General features: G+C 43.0%; 1 protein-coding gene across 1 annotated transcript in view; it reads right to left on the bottom strand.

The window, feature by feature from the left end:
* Positions 1 to 1,942: 1,942 nt before the first annotated feature.
* Positions 1,943 to 22,166, bottom strand: part of MSH4 (mutS homolog 4) — a 57,649-nt gene continuing 37,425 nt past the window's right edge. Inside the window, exons 11-20 of the mRNA XM_044302371.1 lie at positions 19,625 to 19,794; positions 17,755 to 17,885; positions 16,287 to 16,390; positions 13,385 to 13,509; positions 11,092 to 11,292; positions 7,589 to 7,707; positions 4,809 to 4,937; positions 3,549 to 3,723; positions 3,386 to 3,474; positions 1,943 to 2,853 (exon numbers count right to left, since the gene is read on the bottom strand). Of these exons, the coding sequence (XP_044158306.1) occupies positions 2,662 to 2,853; positions 3,386 to 3,474; positions 3,549 to 3,723; positions 4,809 to 4,937; positions 7,589 to 7,707; positions 11,092 to 11,292; positions 13,385 to 13,509; positions 16,287 to 16,390; positions 17,755 to 17,885; positions 19,625 to 19,794 (1,435 nt within the window). The 3' untranslated portion in view covers positions 1,943 to 2,661. The remainder of the gene's footprint in view (positions 2,854 to 3,385; positions 3,475 to 3,548; positions 3,724 to 4,808; positions 4,938 to 7,588; positions 7,708 to 11,091; positions 11,293 to 13,384; positions 13,510 to 16,286; positions 16,391 to 17,754; positions 17,886 to 19,624; positions 19,795 to 22,166) is intronic.

Raw genomic sequence — 22,166 nt, forward strand, 5'->3', positions numbered from 1 at the left:
GCCGTCCGCAAGTAAAACAGGCGTCAGTCATAGCTCGGTATTATATGAGAAAACTGATCGGAACGTTCTAGATGGATTGAAATATTCCATGCATGGGAAAAACAGGGCCGGCAGGGGGAATACAGGCTCTGAAATGAACGGGGACAGAGTTGACATTGTCTCAGCTGAACGGTTGCTCAGAGATGAAATACGAACGCTACCAGAAAGCAGGAATGCGAGCAGCGGGGATACAAAGGGGACAAGCAGGCAGCGAATGGACTCCAACTCCAATATCAAGGAACCTCAAGGGAAATATCAAGTCAAATCCAAATCTTCAGTCAATGGCGGCAACTTCCAGAATGCGGATTCATCATCCGGACAGAATTTAGGGTCCCTCACATCCCCTGAATCCGCTCTAGGGACCTGTAAATTTGGAATATCCAGGCCTAACACCGTCAATGGTGGACTTGTAGGATACCGCAGTCAGACCGCGCCGCAGCAAGCGTCACGCTTAAAATCACAGGTAAAATCAGCGCCGGCTTCAAAGGGTGAATTAAAGAATTCCAGATCTAGATACTCGGCCGCCAGTGACGTAAAGAACGGGAAGATTCACGTGAGCCTTTCCAGGTCAGAGAGGAAGAAGATCCTGCAGGACTTGATCTCGACCTGCACCGTGCCCTGTGACAGGAGCGTGCTGGAGAGGGAGCGGCAGAGGCTGCTGCAACAGAAAATCCACAGGTTTTTTGAACTGTTGTTTGGACAGGATGATAAGGGTGACAAAGATGATGAGGGTGAAATATTTGATGATGATTAAAGATCTGCAGCTTATTACGGCGCATTAAAGAGGATGGATGAGACTCATCCACTGCTGCTATTGTATAATACTGTGGATTTTCTACATGCAATTCCGCTACGGAAAAATCGGCATCATATCTGCCACATGTGGCTGTACCTTTGAGGGCTATTGCCACTTTAGACATTTATAGTGTATCCTGTCCTGCCATGTCTCAGGAGGGAAGAGCCCTTTAAAGCAAGCCACACACGGCCGAGCATGCGTGTGTCTGGAACGGGGACAGGGGAGAAAGCCGCGGCTGCACTTGTCTGGCAGTCGCTTATGTATCCTAGAGCAAAGGAATTCGGTAGTTCAAAACCAACTCCTGGATCCTTATCTCCCCCCATACACATTAGATCAGGGATGGCCAACCGGCAGCTCTCCAGCTGCTGTAAAACTACAACTCCCTCCATGCCCTGCTGTAGGCTGATAGCTGTGGGCATGCTGGGAGTTGCAGTTTTGCAACAGCTGGAGATCCTCAGGTCGGCCATCCCTGCATTAGATGGTCGGTTCCACCAAAATTCAGGTTCGGATGACATTTATCTAAAGTGTACGGCCAACATAAGTGTCCTATAGATATGTTCCAGACTTGTGTCTCTGCATCCTTTATGAAGCAGACTTCATACCTGAGATCTTCAAGGAAAACTCTGGGCAATATAATAGTGGAGGGCCAAAGGGTGGGGTGCACAGAGATACAAAGTAGAGTCATACTCTGCCCTTTAAGCCCTGCACTACGCAGAACACAGTGTATCACTTTTGCCCGGAGTGTTCTTTTAACAGGAGCTAAATGGGTGAATGTTTCACAGTAGCCTCTTCAGCACCAGATATAGAGGGTCATCTTCACAACATCAGAAACTGGCAGATCATTGTGACTGTGCCTATAATCCCTGTGCTAGGGGTTATTTTCTAGACGAGACGTATTTTACAAAAGTTTATTTTAGAAGGGAACCCATCACTGCGGTTTTTTTATGTGTCATTAATACAATAGATACAGATAAAGCAGAGCTGAGTTTGTCATTGAACAACAGTCATAAATAACACTTGACGATCTCATAATGAATTGAACATGACAAACTCAGCTTTGCAACAAACCAAAACTCAATTCCATATGCCTGTATTAACCCCCACCGAATCCCTCTCCATTTAGAACTTTTCTGAAGTAAGTAGCTCTGCCACTAACTACTTACAAAGCAATGCCCTAATATCATAAGCTTGGACAACCCCTGTCCCTATTCCATGGGTACATACTTGCCACCTTCTTGATTGTAGTCTCCAGGAGTGAGGGGGGATTGGGGGCGATTGCTCTGCCCTTTAACAGGCTCCACCCTCTTTGTGTGCCACCCGCCCCTTCGTTACAACACCCTGCCCCCCCCTGCACAGTTGCACCAGGTCTGTGTCTAATGACGCACCATCCCAGCGCCAGATGCATCTAAATTATTGTCAATGGGGTTGTGATGTAACTCACTGCAATGGGTCAGTATCATAGACCACAATGCAAATCATGGGTGACTGTGAGCTTTGTGTTTTCTTTTGTTGTTTTTTTTCCAGCCAAATCCCAGCAACTTTTTGGATACTTGCTATTGCTCCAACCTAACTCTAAATAATGGTTCTAACACTGGCCAATGGCTATGAGAGACGTTTCCATTCACTGGGCAGCTTCTATCTTCTCACCGCCGAGCTATACACTATTATACATGGCTTTCTATAGGGAAAATAAAAAAATAAATAAATCAGCAACTACCCCATTAAACACCCAAGGTGGTATTTATTGGTCAGGGCACTTCTTCATCTTGGGTCACAGTCAGTTCGGACACAGTATTGCATTATTTTGTGCACGTACGTATCAGCAGTCACTCAGTAGATGGGGCAGTGGAATGCTCAGCTCCGATGCAGTCGGTAACATATTTGCTTTTCAGTTGCTTCATGTAAGTTCTCAAACTGTCTGAGTCCAGCTGTGAATTCTTTGCGACTTGCACCAATCTCAGTGTTAGGTGGTAGTCTGCCGTCTGCCTGACGCCCTCCGGTGTGCTGCTCTGCTTTTGCTGTTGAGGAATTGAAAATAAAATAAAAAGTTAATATCAAGGTAATGGTTCAACCAAGATAAGCGGCGCCTCCATCAGTCTGACACATGCCTGACGGATGAACAGACATATGGTCACTGATACCAAATCATGTTTTACATCACTCTAGTGAGAGTGTTCTCCCACTGACAGGAAGAGCCAAGAGTGGGCACACTCCGGGTAACAGAAAAAACAATATGGTATTTATCACTACTGCAGCTCACCCTATGGGCGCTGCATGAAATCACAACTGCACATGCTTTCTAATACACATAAAGGGGTTGCTCAGGATTAAAAGGGTCTATTTTTTCCCAGAAACAGCGGCACATTTGTTAAAGGGTTGTGTCTGGTTTTGTAGCTCATTCCCATTCAAGGGAACAATGCAGACCTGTAATACCAGACACAGCCCATAAACAGAAATGGTGCCGTTTCTGGGGGGGAAGGGGGGGAAGGACCAACCATTTTTTCTAATCCTGGACGACTCTTTAATCAAAAATGCCAGCCATTCCCTTACTAGAATCTTGTCTGCGATCAGTCTTGAGATTTCATTGGCATCCTCCAATACTGAGGGTGGTAATGATGAAAGTGATGCTGCCTTTAAGCCTGAAAACACAGGATATTAGTCATGTAAAACACTAAAGTAGAAGATGCCGAGAGAACTGACATCGGCCTCTTACCATAATTCTTCTCCTGTGTATGCCCTTTTAATAGCAGGTGTGTGTAAGAGATGGAGTCCTCGTTCCCTGTCTTGTCGCCCACATGCTTCACTTCAAAGTGAAAGTTCTGCACATTTGGATACAAAGTCCCGAGGTGACACAGCTCCAGAAAATGAGTCGCAAAAAGTGTAAAAGCCTAAAAGAACAGAATATGTCAAAATGCAAAAAAAAATTAAGAATGACTTTGAGGTAGCTAGCAAAACACAGCTTACCAGTGAAGACCAGAAAGAAATTTACAGATAGATGTCAGAAAAACAGAGAGGACAGCAGGGGTCTTCTCTGAGTGTAATATCATCATGAATGGTGAGTACCTTGTATTACACTCATGGACGCACATTAACCTGGTGAAGTTGTGCTACGAATAGGCCCAGCACTACTGAAGATCTGGAGTGAAAATAATGGTGCCAGCCTCACCACCTGAAAACGTCATTTGGCCCTTGTTCAAAGGGAGAGGAGGAAATTCTGGGGTATAAACAAAATCCGATCCCAGGGTTGGGAAATCCTTATTCCAGTAATGGGCCCTGATGGCTTCAGGACCCCAACTTTTACGTGAAAGGAGACTATTCAAACTTGGAGAAATAATAGAATAAACTCTTAAAACCAACACGTTTCAACATCACCCCTATCAGGCTTAACACATTTTCACAGTAACATACAGATTAAATGGACCAGGAACCATAGGTCACAAAGGGTCCTGGAATTCCACAGTTCCAAGATGAAATTTTGCATATACCCAACAGCTCATCGCAAGAGAGAGCTCGAATATATATAAAAGGAAGAGCTGTCACCTCCCCTGACATGTCTCAGTAAACACTTGCATTTCATATGACATAACAATTCTGGAGCATCCTGTCCTAGACCTCTTGAGTTCCTCTGTTATTTCTCCTGGAAATGTATAATTAAAATGAAAACTTGGTGTTACCATTCCCCTTGTCAACAGGTTGTGTCCCTGCAGTCTGGCATTCTCGGCGCTGACTGGACAGCATCAGATTGTGTATGGACATGCCGCTTTGTCAAGGGGAACGGTATGGCTGCATACACATCAAGGGCTCATTCACACCACCATATGAATAAATCCGCATCCGTTCCGCATAGGGGGGTGCAAAAGATGCAGACAGCACACCGTGCTGGAGGTAAACAAGAATGTTTCCATTCATTGAGAGCAAGCAGAGGAGCTTCTGTATTGTGGCACCTCACTAATCAAAGAAAGCTGAAAGCTACCTTAGATCTGATAAGGTGCTCACAGACGGCGTAGCAGATGCCAATTCCCTCCTCGGCACTGGTGCCTCTTCCTAGTTCATCAATTATTATCAGCGACTTTTCATTTGCGTTCTGTATGATGTATGTAATCTTTAAGAAAAAAAATTGCATTATTTAGAAAAAAATTAATGATTTGATCCCAGCCTTAAAGGGCATCTGTCAGCAGATCTGTCCTTATGACACTGTCTGACCTGTTACATGTGCACTTGGCAGCTGAAGACGTCTGTGTCGGTCCCATGTTCATATGTGCCCGCATTGCTGAGAAAAATGATGTTTAATATATGCAAATGTCTCTCTAAGAGCAATGGGGGTGTTGCCGTTACACCTAGAGCAGGCATGTCCAAACTGCGGCCCTCCAGCTGTTGCAAAACTACAACTCCCAGCATGCCTGGATAGCTTAGCTTACAGCTATTAGGGCATACTGGGAGTTGTAGTTTTGCAACAGCTGGAGGGCCGCAGTTTGGACATGCCTGACCTAGAGCCTCTGCTCTCTCTGCAACTGCTGCGACCTCTGCACTTTGATTGACACAGTCAGGCAGTGATGATATTTACAGGGGATAGGCAGTAAAAACTTCATCACACCTGGTCCTGTCAATCAGAGTGCAGAGGGCATAGCAGTTGCAGAGAGAGCGGAGCCTCTAGGTGTAATGGCAACGTTCCCATTGCTCCTAGAGGCTAATTTTCATATATTAAAACATCATTTTTCTCAGCGATGCGGGCACATATGTACATGGGACCAACACAGATGTCTTCAGCTGCCAAGAGCACATGTAACAGGTCAGACTGTGTCATAGGTACAAACCTATAATATTAGTGACAAGTTGGTCAATGGTTCATCCGTGAAGGATTCGTTTTGGCCCTCTGTGTGTCATCCGTATTCCACCGGCACTGCTCAGCTGAGCATCTCCTAGCAACAATCCGTGAAACAGGGACAGAATAAGGATGCCATCCGTGTTTTTTCATGGACTCGTAGACTATTGACGCGATTGATCAGTAAACACAGACAAAAAGTAGTGCAAAACATACAAAAGGGCAGTAAAAATGAACAAATCACTACCATCGCTAGTAAAATGATCCAACTCCTTGGCATTAGCCCATTTCTAAATGACTTCTCTGTTCCATAAATGAAAAAAGGAAACAAGTCCTGTGAGGCAAATATAAGAGACATCAAGCCCCGGGGAGCCTTTTACACATGTGCCACCAACAGCTCAGAAAGAATGCAAGGCGCCTGCAGCAAATATTAGCAAATCGTCCTAACGTGACAACCGGTAAAATGTTTCAAGCCTTAATGTCAGAAGAAATGACTTATTTCTCGATTTTCTCGGAATGACTATGGACACCTTTGGCATTTTATGCTTTTAAAACATACGATGCTGGGATGGTTATTCCTCGTCCTCAGTGTAGGTCTGATAGAGGCGGAATTGCTTCTCTGCAAGATGTCTGTAGCCTTGTTTAAGAGTTTTAAAAGAATGTAAAATCTGTCTGCAGCAGAAGAGTCCTCCTTATGGTTTGGAGAAAGTAAAGTGGCCCTAAAAGAGGCCATGTATCTTTAAAGGGAACCTGTCACAGGGATTTTGTGTATAGAGCTGAGGACATGGGTTGCTAGATGGCCGCTAGCACATGCGCAATACCCAGTCCCCATAGCTCTGTGTGCTTTTATTGTGCAAAAAAAAAAAGATTTGATACATATGACAATTAACCTGAGATGAGTCCTGTCCCTGACATCTGCTCTCGAAATACAATCAGGACACCCCATACACATTAGGTGGCATTCATACCACATTTTTGCCATACAACTGAGGGTGCATTTGTAGATGCCACCGACGAATGTAACTGTAAAGGCATACAGAAACATGTCACCCCTAGGCTCGCCAAAAAAATATATATACTGTATATGCGGTACACTTTATTTTACAGGATGCCTTTGTAAAGAATACTTGTCTACTATACTATTCCTAAAATCATTCCCGACAAATGCCCTGTGCAAAAGATCCTTAAAGGGCATCTGCCAGCAGGTTTTAACATATGCAAATGAGGCTCTAGGAGCAACAAGGGCATAGCCATGACACCTAGAGACTCTGCTCTCTCTGCAACTGCTGAGCCCTCTGCACTTTGATTGACAGGGATGGCTGTAATGTTGTTTTCACTGCCTGGCCCTCTAACTCACAGTGCAAAGGGCAGGGCAGTTGCAGGAAGAGCAGAGCCTCTAGGTGTAATGGTAACGCCCCCGTTGCTCCTAGAGGCTCATTTGCATGTATTCAAATTTCATTTATCTCAGCAATGCGGGCACATATGAACATGGGACCAACACAGATGCCTTCAGCTGCCAAGCGCGCATACAACAGGTCAGCCAGCGTCATAGGTACAAAACTGCTGACAGATGCCCTTTAATGCTGCTGTCTGTAGTCTTCATACCCTAAGGTCTATTTCACACAAGCAAGTTTTCTGTGGGTCTGTGAACATCAGGGCCGCAACCCTGGCTCCACAGAAATTAATGGGGCTTGCGTGAAAAACGGAAGGCATCTGGATGCAATGCATTTTTCACTGATGGTTTTTAGGAGATGTTGAGTGTTATTCTTCAGTCTTTCTTCACACGTGTGAAAAACGCATCAAGAACTGATTCCATCCGCGTGGAAAAACTGGTGCAACTTGCGCACAAAACCATCAGTTTTTCCCTGAACAGACCCTACCTACATTCTAGATGTTGGATTGTGTCCACAATTTTGCTAGAATTTTACTACCTCCTTCATTTCCTTCATGAATGTAGAGGCATTAGTTTCGATATCGTCATCCATTCCAATTCGGGTAAATATCTGCTCAGCAATTCTGAAGGAAGAGTATTCAGCTGGGACAAATGAGCCTGGAAGAGATAACCCCACAGTGTGTTATTGGAGGCACAGTCCACAGTGAGTTAGGGCTCATTCACACAAACATAAGGGCTCCGTGCCCATGCTGCGGGCTGCATACGGAAGTTCCCCAATACACGGGTCACTTGAATGGGTCCGCAAATCTGATGATGCGGTGCGGAACGGAACCTCACAGAGGCACTATGGAGTGCTTCTGTGGTGTTCCGTTCCGCAAAAAGATAGAACTTGTTCTATGTTTTTGCGGAACGGACGGATCACGGACCCAATTCAGGTGAATGGGACTGCGATCTGCATGTGGGTGCCCGTGCATTGCGGACACCAATTTGCGGTCCACAGCACGGGCACAGAGCCCTTACGTTTGAGTGAACAAGTCCTTATGCTGATGGCTATGACGACACTGGATTGTGTAGTAGCTGTTACACAGTCTTCTAATTACCAAGGATACCGGCTTTTGTTCTAACTTCTTATTAACATTGCACTGAGCTACTCATTAGAACACATTTCTGCGCTCAGCGAGACGGCGTGCCAGAAGCTTCATGAACTTGTGCTTGAGGAGTCTATAAGCAGCTGAGGGTTACACTGACAAAGGCTGTACTTAAGTAAGAAAAAAACAAAACGTAATATGTGAAATAAAAATAAGAAAAATATCAGAGCCTAAGCTGCTACTAGGCTAAGGCACTGGGTCCACAATTTCACATCATGGCACTCACGCATTTTGAGTCATGCAACGTTTCCTATCATTTCAGTCACATTGGTCGCCTTCTCTTGGAAATGTCTGGTCAATGTTGCAATTACCTGTAACATCACTGGGATTCAGTATTAGGCGGTGCTGACTTCAGCACTTGTATTTCCATTGTTCTGCTCCAATGGATCCCACTGACTATAATGGGGTATGTCGGGTTTCCATCCTGCAGCCCAGAATTTTTTTTTTTATAATTGTTTATTTTAATGACTTTTGTCAGTAAAAAGTAATACAGGCACAATGTTATATTGCATATCATCAATATCAAGAGTGTACATAGGTACTGAGAACATACATTTTTATCAAATGTCAATGATCACAGTGAGAATTGGTACCTGAGAGACATAGAATAATGACAAAGACACGACACATGAGGAACAAAAGAAAAAAAAAGGGAAAATACTGATATCCAGAGGACCCCTATTGTGGACGATCAAAAGTGTCATCCCATGTCTGCCACACTTTTGTAAATCTATCAACTGAGTTAGTAATGCATGCAGTAAGATATTCCATTTTCCTAACCTCCATCACACTATGAACTAGGTCTATTCGAGTAGGCGCATCCGCCTTCAACCAAAAACCTGCAATTAGGCGTCTTGCCGCCGTTAACACTTGGAGGACCAGAAGCAAAAGATGTTTTTTTAATGACATTTTGGGCATATTCAATAAGTAAAAGAAAGGTGTAAAAGGAAATTGAATTGCGAGGAGTTGAAAGAGGACCGAGCCCACCATTCTCCAAAAGGGTTCAATCACTGGACACTCCCAAAAAATATGTATATGGGTCCCCTCACCTGTCAAACATCTCCAACATTTACCAGAGATATCTGGGTTGAAATGTTTCAGTAGCTGTGGTGTATGATACCAAAACATTAGCACTTTATATGTATTTTCCCTATGCGTAATACATGAGGACGACTTTGCTGCTCGTTCCCATATCTGCGTCCATTCTGCTTGTGTTATATGGAAGCCAAGAATTGCTTCCCATTTAGTCATATAGGAGTGAATAATAGAGGAGGATGATAGGATAAGATAAATATCCGAGATGAGACCTCGTGTAGTAACTGTTAGCCTACATAGCTTCTCAAATGGTGTAGGGGTTGACACTTTCATTGAGTGAAAGAGGTCTGAAAAAAAATGGCACATCTGCATATATTGGAACCTAGATGACTCCGGTAGTTGATGCAGGGATCGTATCTCATCAAATGTAAAAAAAAAACAGAGTCTTATAGTTTACAACATCTGCAAATCGAAACAGTTTTTTGGGAAACCATACCTTAAGGAAGGTTGAGTGCATTCCAATCGGGAATAATGGATTAGACAAAAAAGAGATCATTGAGGATTTTTCCGACGCCAATGAAAATAATCTGTTACACTTCGACCATATGTTGCAGGTAAAAGACATGGGGCCTAATAGATCCGGTCTAAGCGAGGGCTGCAGGGGACACCAGATGAGTGAATTTGGATGCACAGGGGCTATCCACAACTTCTCTATTTCCATCCATCTGGAATATGCATATATGTTAGACCAAGCTGGCACTCTCCTGAGGTGTGTGGCCCAATAATATTTTTTAATATCTGGGACTGCTAGCCCTCCCCGAGTTTTAGGTGACATTAAGATTGAACAAGCTATGCGATGTCTCTTCCCATTCCAGATGAACTTGAGCATACATGACTGGAAATTGCGCATCCCCTTCTCCGGAACAGGAATTGGGAGGGTTTCAAACAAATATAATAATTTAGGCAAAATATTCATTTTGACTGACGCTATACGGCCCAATAGAGAAATGGGAAGAGGCATCCATTTAATCAGCAAGGTTTTGAGTTTTCGGAACATAGATGGGAAATTTTGAGCGTATAACGAGGAGTATGTAGGGGTCAATTTAACCCCTAGATACCTCAGCGACGTTTCCTTCCATTGAAATTGAAAGCTAGATTTTAAAGTGGCCAAACTATCAGGAGGAAGGTTGAGGGGGAGAGCTTCCGTTTTTGTGGTATTGATTTTGTATCCAGACAATCTGCCATAGGTCTCTAGTAATTTAAAAAGGTTGGGAAGTGAGGTATGCAAGTCAGTTAGTGTTAGCAAAATATCGTCTGCAAACAGTGAGAGTTTGAAGTCTACTGTGTTCACTTTGATCCCATGGATATCAGGGTGAGAACGCTGCAGCCCAGAATTTTGCCGGACAAAATAGCACATCACGTGCTGAAGCCTCCGACGCAGTGTGTATGTAGCCATGGAGTGAATTTGCACGTGGTGGACATCCAGCGGATTTTACCTGTGGTAAAACCTGCAGCAGTTTTCAGTACAAGACAAGATTTTACAAATCTCATCAATATGCTGTGAACATTTTCCATGTGGAAAAACAAACACGCTTCAGATTTTCAAATTCACATCAAGTACACGCTGTTGTTGATTTGTTGCAGATTCTCATCAGTGAAACCCACAGCAACATATCGGAAATTTACTGCAGATTTTGTAGACATTGTACACACAAGGTACAGTATAAAACACTGTACATTCACATTACAAAACTCCAAAAGTAGCTCAACAATGGACATGTAAAGTTGTTGTCTATTCCAACACAAGAAAAGCTTACACGTTACATGACAGGCGATGGGTGCACTGATATAAGCTTACCGATTTGCGCCATTATCTGACACAGTGCAATCTGTTTTAAGTACGTTGATTTTCCACTCATATTTGGTCCGGTGAGTATGATAAAATTATTCCCTTCACTTATAAAAGTGTCATTGGAAACTGGTTTCCCCCGTGCTATCTTTTCTAAGATTGGGTGCCAGCCCTGTTTAATAGCCGTTGTATCGGTGAATTCTGGACGAACTGCAAGGAAAAGAAAGCGGGTAATCATCCTTACGGAACATTTGGGTCATTTACAACATCACTACACAAGACCCCTTTTTAAAAGCCCATGCAACAATATTTTGCTGCATTCATGTGTTTATGTCATCCCGCAAATTTACTAACATTTAAACCTGGAACGAGGTGTAAAATGGTCTGGCATAGTTTTCACTCCAGGCGCAAGAACTACTGGAGGTACGTCTAATTTCTGACGAGGCCTGCTCCGTCCTCCAGCAGCGCAGGGGCTAACAAAGACCGGCGTAAAAAGCAGGTATTGATAAATGTTCCCTCTAAACTGTGCACTCTGGAGAGGGTTAAAACAACATACTTATGAGGATTACTTAACCCAATAACAGCTTTACCTGCTGCTGAGTTTGGAATTTCTATATTTTTCACTTCCAGAGAACATGCCTAATATGATGCCTAATATTTAAGGGACACTCCACACTCCAGGAATATTTATCACCTACCTAGCACTCCCTCCTCAATGTGGTTGTACAGTTAGAAGGAAGGGGTGCTCTAGCAATCAATGTGGGGACCAGCATTCGACTCCCATAAATCTATTATTTATCGCCTATCCAGTGTCTGCTACAATAACCCTTTAAATGTCAGTCCAGTCCTCTAATATTTAGCAGTTGGCAAAGGTTGGTGTCATTGTCCAGCGTATGCTCATCCACTTCACACTGCCGCACTGGGGGTTAGGGATTTCTTTAAAGTATACAGCAGTATTTTTTTTACATGCGGAGCTTTATTCTGATGGGTACATAGATTTATACATCTGACAAAAGGAGAAAGTGATATGTGGATGGAAACTATGGGCTGTGGCTCCTTTACAGCGTTTCCGCAGGCAATTTGCCTGAACAGGGCTCTGTTGAAATTCCCTGCACAGTGGGTGGCCATGAGCGCTGATATGCAGTAGAAAAGTCTAAGGGACCTTGATCCCTTTGTGATCAGGATCAGCAGAGGTTGGACTGTCAACGATCATTATATTAGGGCATATCTCACTGAAGTGCCATCCCTTTTTAAGATGGAAATAGTCATTTAGGAACAGTAGACCTTTTAATGTAGCTGATGTCTGCTGGTGATGGCTCTTGCTTTGTTCTCTCAATCTTTTGCAAAATCTTTGGTCTATAAAAGCTGAAGACAGCTATGAAAGTTTATGTATGCAAGTGTTATTATACAATGTAGTACAGAAACAGTGGAGGTTATTATTTAATAGATTTTGCTACCTTTAGGATTCATATTAGAGAGGTTTTCACTATATTAAAAGGGTTTTCTAGGCTCCTGATATTGATCCCTTATCCTCAGAATAGGTGATTAATATACAATCGATGAGGGTCCAAAACTACGCTCCTCCACCGATCACCATTTCCCTGCAGCTTCCGGCGCTGTAAGTAGCGCTTGAATAGAACAGGAGGCACAGCTCCTTCAAAGTGTAGCGATCCTGCCGGTTACTACACCTCAGCTCCTGTTCACTTCAGTAGGAGCTGAGCTGCAGTAACCCAGGATGTCCACTACACTTTGACCAGGAGCTGTGCTTCCAGCTCCATTCAAAGGACAGTTACAGCACCAGAAGCTGCAAGGAACAGCTGATCGGCAGGGGTGCAGGGTGTTGGACCCCCACCGATCGGATATTAATGACCTTATCCCGAGGAGAAGTCATCAGTATCAGGAGAGTAGAAAACCTTTTTAATGATCTATCCATTGAATTAGTCATCAACATCTGATTGGCTGGGGTCAGCACTGCACCGATCAGCAGTTTGAAAGAGCTGCATGACTCAGACTGGTGCTGCAGCCTCTTCATAGTATACCAAGCACAGTGCCGGACAGTGCATAGTGGCTTACTATTAAGCTCAATCCCATTTACTTGAATGGGACTAAGCTGCACAAAAGCTATGTGACTGATGGACGTGATTTCACAAGCATAGGAAAAGGCTGCAGTGCTCGCCTGAGCACCACAGCCCCTTCCAATAGCTGATCGGCGAGGGTGCAGGTGGCTGGACCCCCATCAATCGGATATTGATGATCTATCTTAAGAACAGGCCACCATTCAGTGGTGAACCTAAGCTCTTACCATATTCAGAAAATGTACAAATATTAGCAAAGGACAGGAGCATGTCCAGCATGGAGACCGTGTCTGATAATTTATATAGACAATGGATGTGTTCATAGATCTCACTGAGAAGTTTACACACAATTCTGAAAATGCAGAAAACAAGATATTATTCAGATTATACATCTTATTGATGGTATTTTTTATTATTATTTATTAATATAGCACTATTCATTCCATGGTACTGTACATATGAAAAGGGGTACATACAAAATAGGAAACAAGTACAATAAGCATGAAGAAGACAAGATACAAACTGGTACAAAAGGAGAGAGGACTCTGCCCGCGAGGGCTTACAATCTACAAGGGATGGGGGAAGGATACAGTAGGTGAGGGTAGAAGGTGCTCATATGGCGATATAGAGGCAGCAGGGTTACTGTAAGTTGTAGGCTTGCCTGAAGGAATAGGTTTTCAGGTTTCTTTTGAAGGTGGGAGTCTAATATGTTGGGGTAGAGAGTTCCAGACTATGGGTGATACACAGGAGAAATCTTGGAGGCGATTGTAGGAAGAGGAGATAAGAGGAGAGTACAGAAGTAGGTCTTGTGAGGATCAGACATACAGTGTGCTGTCTGCAACTTTAAATAAATGGGTCTGCATCCAACCATAAAATATGGGGATTAAATACGGACCAACACTACGGTCGTGTGCATGAGGCCGTACTGTGAACAGTAAAGCAAGTTGAAGATGAAATGTTCTCCAAAAGGCATAAAGTTAAAGATGACACATTCCTTTTGTATTTTAAAGGGACACTGACAGGCCCAATAAGCATATTTAGCTATATTTATGACTGCACAGGTGTATTAAAATCATATAAGTATACCCCCTGTCCACCTTATAAATACAGTAAACTAATGTTTTATAACCTGATAGAATCGTCTTCTTTCTGCCCAAGGGGTGGCGTTTCAGCTTCACTTGTGCCCAGCCAGCCTCGCCCCAACTGCCGTTTTGAAGCTCCGCCCAGCTCATCAATATTCACTTCGCTGGGCGGCTTCTGCTGTCCCCGACGTTCCGAGATCCCACGCATGCCCAAGTAGAAAGCTATGGGATCTCGGAACGTCGGGGACAGCAGAAGCCGCCCAGCGAAGTGAATATTGATGAGCTGGGCGGCGCTTCAAAACGGCGGTTGGGGCGAGGCTGAAACGCCGCCCCTTGGGCAGAAAGAAGACGATTCTCTCAGGTTATAAAACATGAATTTACTGTATTTATAAGGTGGACAGGGGGTATACTTATATGATTTTAATACACATTAGAAGACCTGTGCAGTCATTTATATAGCTAAATATGCTTATTGGGCCTGTCAGTGTCCCTTTAAGCATTAACTTTTTATTTTCATCTTTCACATTTTAAAAATAACAAAAAAAGGAAAATGGCCCAATGCAAAACTTTGGGCACCCTGCATGATTAGTACCTAGCACCCCCTTTAGCAACTATCACAGCTTGTAAACGCTTTTTGTAGGCAGCCAAGAGGCTTTCAATTCTTGTTTGAGGGATTTTCATCCATTCTTCTTTGCAGACGTCTTCCAGTTCTGTGAGATTGCATGCACTGCTCTTTTGAGGTCTATCCACAGATTTTCAATGAAGCTCAGATCAGGGGACTATGAGTGCCTATGATAAAACCTTCAGCTTGCACCTTTTGAGGTCGTCTATTGTGGATTTTGAGGTATGTTTAGGATCATTACCCATTTGTAGAAACCATCCTCTTTTCAACTTCAGCCTTTTTACAATTGGTGTTATGTTTGCTTACAGAATTTGCTGGAATTTCATTGAATCCATTCTTCTCTCTACCTGTGAAATGTTCCCCGTGCCATTGGCTGCAACACAACCCCAATGCATGATTGATCCACCCCAATGCTTGTGGTTGGAGAGGTATTCTTTTCATTAAATTATGTGCCTTTCTTTCTCCAAACATATCTTTGCTCATTGTGGCCAAACAATTCTATTTTAACCTCATCGGGTCACAGGACTTGATTGAAAAATGCATCAGGCTTGTTTAGATGTTCTTTTGCAAACTTCTGATGCTGAAATTTGTGCTGAGGATGCAGGAGAGGTTTTCTTCTGAACAGTAGAACAATGTACCAAAACTCCAGATTCTCATAAATCTTCCTGAAGGTCTTTTGCAGTGAAGTGGGGGTTCTGATTTGCCTTTCTAGCAATCCTACAAGCAGCTGCCTCTGAAATTTTTCTTGGGTCTTTTAGACCTTCACTTGACCTGTACTGTTCTTGTTAACTGCCATTTCTTAATTACATTTCGAACAGAGATAATGGCAACCTGAAAACGCTTTTGCTATCTTCTTATCACCATCTCCTGCTTTGTGACCCATTTTCATTGTGTTAGATAGCTGCTTAGATTAACCCATGGCTGCTCTTTTTTGGGTCAAGGTTAGAGGAGTCTGGGTATTTATAAAGCTTTGGAATTTGCATCACCTGACCTTTCCTAACAAAGATTGTGAACAGGCCTTAACCCTAACAGCTATTTAAGGTCTGAGACCTCCATCAAAGTTATCTGAGTGCTGAAATCATCGTGGGTTCCCATACTTTTGCAATGTACCCCTTTCCTTTTTTCACTCTAAAATTGTACATAACCAAAATAATACACTGATATTGCTTAAAATGTTGAAAAGTGTTTTTCATGTTTAACTTTATGCCTTTTGGAAATGTATGCCTTTTGGAAATGACATCTGTGTGCCGTTCACATTTTTTTGCGGCCCCATAGAAATGAATTGGTCTGTGTGTGATCCACAAAAAATGCAGACCGGACGCAGACTGAAAATACGGTTGTGTGAATGTAGCCTAATGGTTATGAACTAAGCACAAATAAATGCATTCTGAGAGAAGGCAAGCCTAGAAAAGTAATACATCTTACACATAAGACATATGATAGATTTCTTTTAGAGATTCTTGACACCTCTGATTCATCTTAATCAAGTCCACTGATGTAAAGCTGTAGGTGTTCTTCACTCGTGTCACCTGGTAGAAAAGGAAAGGTAAGTGTTCAACTATTCAGCTGTACCTTAGCCGCCCATATACATCATATAGCAGTTTGGCTGTTGGATCTGCTAAAGAAGCGGTCAGCCATGCTAGATTTTTTTTTTTTTGCATCACAGGAATGTATATGGCATTGCTCAAGCACATATAGCTCACACACATTTTTTTTTTTTACACTGGAAATTATATGAAATTAGAAAACAAGGCTGTTTTCTGCCAGAAACAGCACATCTCTTGTCAATCGGCTGTGACTGAGTTGAATTCCAGACACCGAAATTTCAGATCAAGAAGTTTGTGCAGGTCTCAACTGTGCCCTTCATAAATGTGACATCTCTGAAAAATACTTCTCGTAGGTTCTCAGAGACAGTTGAAATTAATCACATTAAGTGGCACCATCTTGTGGCCATAACTTGTACCAGCAAAGAGACACAAACTTGCAGAAGCACAAACCAGGTTTAGGTTACTTTATATGAGCAGCAAACACATTTGGGCACGTGTATGTGAAAGAGGCCTTCGTTTCTGTTCACATTGCAGTGAAAACTGTGAAAAAACCTGACGACTCCTGGTGGACCTTTGCTGACTTATAATGGGATCTGTCAGTTTTTTCTTGGGTTTTCTGTGTATTTTTGTAAAAGGAAGACAATATAACTCTATGTGAACAGAGCCTTAACCCATGGGGAACTGGGCCAATTTTGTCCTTGAGGGCTAAAACATGTTTTCCAGAGGTTCCAGATGTTTTTGCATTCCAGGGGTCATAACTTTTTAAGTTTTTGCTTTGTACCATAGCTGTATGTGGCTTTGTTTTTTATGGGGCAAGAAGTAACTCATGTAGGTGCCGTGTGTTGCTGCACATACATCAGCGTTCAAAGAGGATGTGTGGCGATACATATTGATGAACTATCATCAGGATAGGCCATCAATATCTGATTCCCGACGGCTTCCCACCGATCAGCTGTTTGAAGGAAGTGGCGTTCCATGTGAGTGCTGCTTCCTGTTCATTACACAGCACTTTGTCTCGGAAGTGCAGTGTAATACAAGTACTCGCTCCATTAAAGTGAACGGAGCGAGTACTTGTAATTACACTACACCACCGTTCCAGAGGAGACGACGGGCAGTGCAATGAACAGGAAGCGGCACTCGCATTGAGCGCCGCCTCCTCTTCAAACAGCTGATCGGCGGGTATGCCAGGTGTTGGACCCTCACTGATCTGATATTGATGACCTATCCTGAGGATCGGTCATCAATATAAATCACTGCACAAGCCCTTTAAGTCATATTCACAGCAAAAAAGAAGCAATTCCACAGTTTTAATTTTAGTTACTGTATATGTATATGAGAGGATCTACCTTAATAAAGTCTGTAGGGAGGGTTTGCTGCACATTCCCCTCCATGTTCATCTGAATGAAGAATCCTCGAGAGTTGCTGAAACTGGTCCGTAACGGTAAACTGTACTTCTCAGAGACCTTTGATATCATCCCTGCAGTGCAGAAAAAAACCGTACACTACTACAACTAGTGCTGCAAACAAGTGTGTAACTAACTGACATCAATAATTTCCCATAGGAATAACATAATTAGCAGAGATTATGTGATATGAAGTAGAATTAGTGAATGATATAGAAATGTACACACACCGAAGGGTTAAGAGATTGAAAGCTGATCTACAGGTGAAGCCGGACAGGATACACAATGGCTCGCATTTATTAAGAATTGTGACAATTCTACCCTATGTTCTATAATACTCTGCAACGCCAGATCAATATGTATGCTACATTTTGTGTAGTTTAACATAGTAAGAACTTAAAATCAAGTGCATATGCTCCACACTGATTTTAGGAAAAGAAAGGTGCATGACGGTCACACGGCTCAAATATAAGGGTAAAGGCGGGCTATTGTGTTTCGGCATTTGCAAAAACCTGGACTGACTCCAAAAATAACAGAAGTTATTTTCTGCTTAGGATCCTCTAAAATGCAAGCAAAAAAACTACACCAAAACTGTGCCGGGTGTGAACAAGGTCAGAGATAATCTGCTACAGCAAAGAGACAAGGGTAATGTGATTTTCCTTTGGTGATCTGGAGATTCTGCCAGCCAATTATGGACAGCTGCATGCAAACAACTGTATACATGCTATAGAAGCCATGTAACTGCTATGATAGCAAGACCCTGTGCAGAACTACGCTCCCCAGAAGAAGGGCATAGTTATATACGAGTGGGAGAATTGACTGAAATGTCATGGAATGAGTGATCAGGTTGACACAATGGGGGAGATTTATCACACCGGTATAAAGGAAAATGGCTTAGTTGCCCATAGCAACTACTCAGATTCTACCTTTTCCAAATGCACAACTCAGTTTTCATTTACAACAGTTTTGATAAATTTCTCCTCATTTCGGCAATCCTAATCTTTGCAATGTTGCCCTTTCCCTTTTGTGAACATCACTGTCTGCAAAGAGAGGTGCAAATGAATGGATGGATATATGGATTACATATGTTAAGGCCGTTTATTCAATTCACTAATTTACGTACAATAGATATATAGTTTCTGATTTGCAGCTATTTGGAGTAAATATGATTGAACATTTCATCCTATTATTACTAGTCTGTCTGCTTTTAGCTTTAAAGGGAACCCTTCATCAACTTTATGCTGCCCATACTAACAGCAGCATAACGTAGAGACAGGTGAGATGATTTCAGCGGTCGGTCATTTATAAGTGAAAAGAAAGTGGTTGCCGAGAACCAACATCACAATGATTGCAGACTGGGCCTGGAAAAGAGTCACGGCCACCTGAGAAGAGTCCTGGTTATTCATAGATTCCTGCTCTCCTGCCCACCTGCTGATGACTGACCGTCTTCTACCTAGTTTTAGCCCTTTCTCTCAAGGAGAGAACTGCCAATCATCAGCAGATGGGTGAGAGTGCAGAAGATTAGGAATAACCAGGACTCTTCTCAGGTAGATCTGACTCTTTTCCAGGCCTGGGCTGCAATGATTATGATGCTGGTTCTCGGCAACAACTTACTTTTAGCTCATGAGGTCAGCATAAAGTTAATGACAGGTTCCCTTTAACACACACCTGAATAAAACCAGACTATATTAGTGTAATATCACAATATATTATAACATTACTAACAGAAATAAGTCAGGTCTCTGAATTAATAAAAGTATGCAGATAAATGAGGGGAAGTAAGAGGAAAGTGTTTTCTGGCTGCGGTCAATACCAGAAATGTCGTCTACAATTTCTGCATAAGTCCTTCTGGCAATATCGAGGAACTCATTTATATTGGGCTTTACCGCGTAACACTTCTGAGTCCTCATGTTGAGGCATCCTCTGGTGTATCTCGTATCATCGTTAATAACTGTTTTAATTTTTTCAAGTATGATGTTGAACCTAAAAACAATAAGCAAGCACATAATTAATTCCAATGTTTCCCTTTTGGAGAAAAATTGGCACCTGGTCTGGTGACTATTACAAAAAAGCAGCAATAGCTTTATTCTCATCTGTACACAGTGATGTCTGGAATAGGAAAAACTGAACACATTAGGAGTCACTTACCAACAATATAATTATGGCTCTTATGGCTTCATTTATTAAGACCAGTGTTTTAGACACCGGCATAAATACCCCTGCCACCAACATAGAAGTGAAAATGCCCTTAGATATCTAGTTTGCAACTGCAGCAGCGGAAGATCAGCATCAGACTGGCCCAACGGGGTATTAGATGGCCCAGACAATATTGGGCCCCAAAAGACAACCAGAAGGCAATGCTATTTGGAGGTGACTTTGGAGCCAATCACCTGCAACTTGTGTCTTTTTCATATGGGATGATCACAAGTAATCCATTAGATCTTATTTATTACAAGTCCTGTGAGCACAATGGTAACGGCAATGAATTCTCCACACATTTTGTGTTTTTTGAGCTTTCGAGTCCAGCTACAGTGCATCCATATGTATTCCCATTCTGACAAGATCCAAAAACTTAAAAAAGGACTTATAACTGGTCTGATTCACACAGCGCAGCTTGTATACATGTTGGGGACCGCACCCATGGAGGTGAAGAATCCGTCTTTTCTTTGTACCTTTCCTCCCTTTGGGATCTACGCCTGGTTAAAAGGTAAGGAAAAGGCATGACTTGCCTATGAATGAGATATGTGAGAAGTGTTTGTGCATTTATAGTAATATTCCTGTTCTGTCTGAATACAGCTAAATGTTGCAGTGTTATGAGGATAACTGATAATGTTACCAGCCCAGGTTCTGCCATCTCGTCTCACGCGGCAGCCGACCTGCCTCTCCGGATGGGATTGGCAGTTTGCCGCAGGGCACGGGAGCGCTATTCAGTCTTATAGGCCTCAGGCCACTGGGCCTGAAGCATATGAGGCAGTAGAATAGTGCGGGCGGTCGCAATGACATCATCACGGCAACTCAGGCCACAGGCAAAAAGAAACCTGTGGCCTGCATTGCAGATGGACACAGGTGAGTACAATGTATTATATATTATATATTTTTTTTATATATCTATGTATTGCGCTACTGGGAGAAATACTGGGTGGTGGGGGAGAGCGCATTATATATGGGGGCATTATACTAGAGGGGGGAGAGCATTATATATGAGGGCAATATACTACGGGGGGAGCATTACATATATAGGGGCAATACACTATGGGGGAGAGTATTATAGAAACATGTCGCACGACAAATGTTGCGCCCTATCTGTCGCGCGACAAATGTCGTCGTGTAGACCTAGCCTAATACTACAGAGAGAGAGCATTATATATACTAATGCTGCAGGGGGCATTATACTATGGGAGCACTATTGGGGGGTGGAGAGCATTATATATACTACCACTACAAAAGGGCATTATACTTCGGGGAGGGGGGATGAGAACAGCCTTATACATGTTAGAACTACAAGAAAGCATTATACTACAAGGGACATTACGTGGAGAATTGTACTACAGGGGGCTACGGGGGTGGGGTGAGAGCATTATAAACATAATAAAGGAGGCACTACAATACAGGCTGGACCACTACAGGGGGCATTATTCAAATGGACACTACAGTGGAGGCACAATTATAAGTACTGGCACTACAGGGGGCATTATAATACAGTGTGCACTACAGGGGGTCATTATAACCACAGGCGGCACTGCATCAGGACTTTATAAATACTGGGATCACTATGAGGGGTGTCTTATAGAGGAGGCCTTGTTACGGCTGGGGGCACTATAGAGGGGCCTTAATAACCTATGGGGGCATTATAAATATTGGGGGTACTGGGGGGAAATATGGAGGGCATTGCTAATAATGCAGTTGCAAGAGCATGTACTGTAGGGGGCTCTATTACTATTGAGGGTAGTCTATGAGCTATTAAGAGGGAACTACCTGTTTAGCACTATTATTTCTGCAGTATAGTGATTGTGGGCATTCGGGAGCACAGCTGGCACAGTATTGGGGGTAGCAGCAGGATGACAAGGTGTCAAACTCTGCAGAGATGAGACATGGCTGGAAGAAGTAAACATGGCGGTCTGATCTCCAAATGGAGAAGAGAACTGCTAGATCAGAGGAGACAGCACTTAATGTAATAGGTATGTGGTGCTCTATATAACTTGTATGTTTAGCAGCGACGTATGTAATGTCCATCCAATTATGTCTTTAAGGCCTTATACACACGATTTTCGGTCTGCATCTGATCCGCATTTTTTGCTGATCGAATGCGGACCCATTCATTTCTAAATCCGTGTGGTGTCCACATCTGGACAAGA

This window comes from Bufo gargarizans, chromosome 7, assembly GCF_014858855.1.
Source record: "Bufo gargarizans isolate SCDJY-AF-19 chromosome 7, ASM1485885v1, whole genome shotgun sequence".
NCBI classification, from domain to species: domain Eukaryota; kingdom Metazoa; phylum Chordata; class Amphibia; order Anura; family Bufonidae; genus Bufo; species Bufo gargarizans.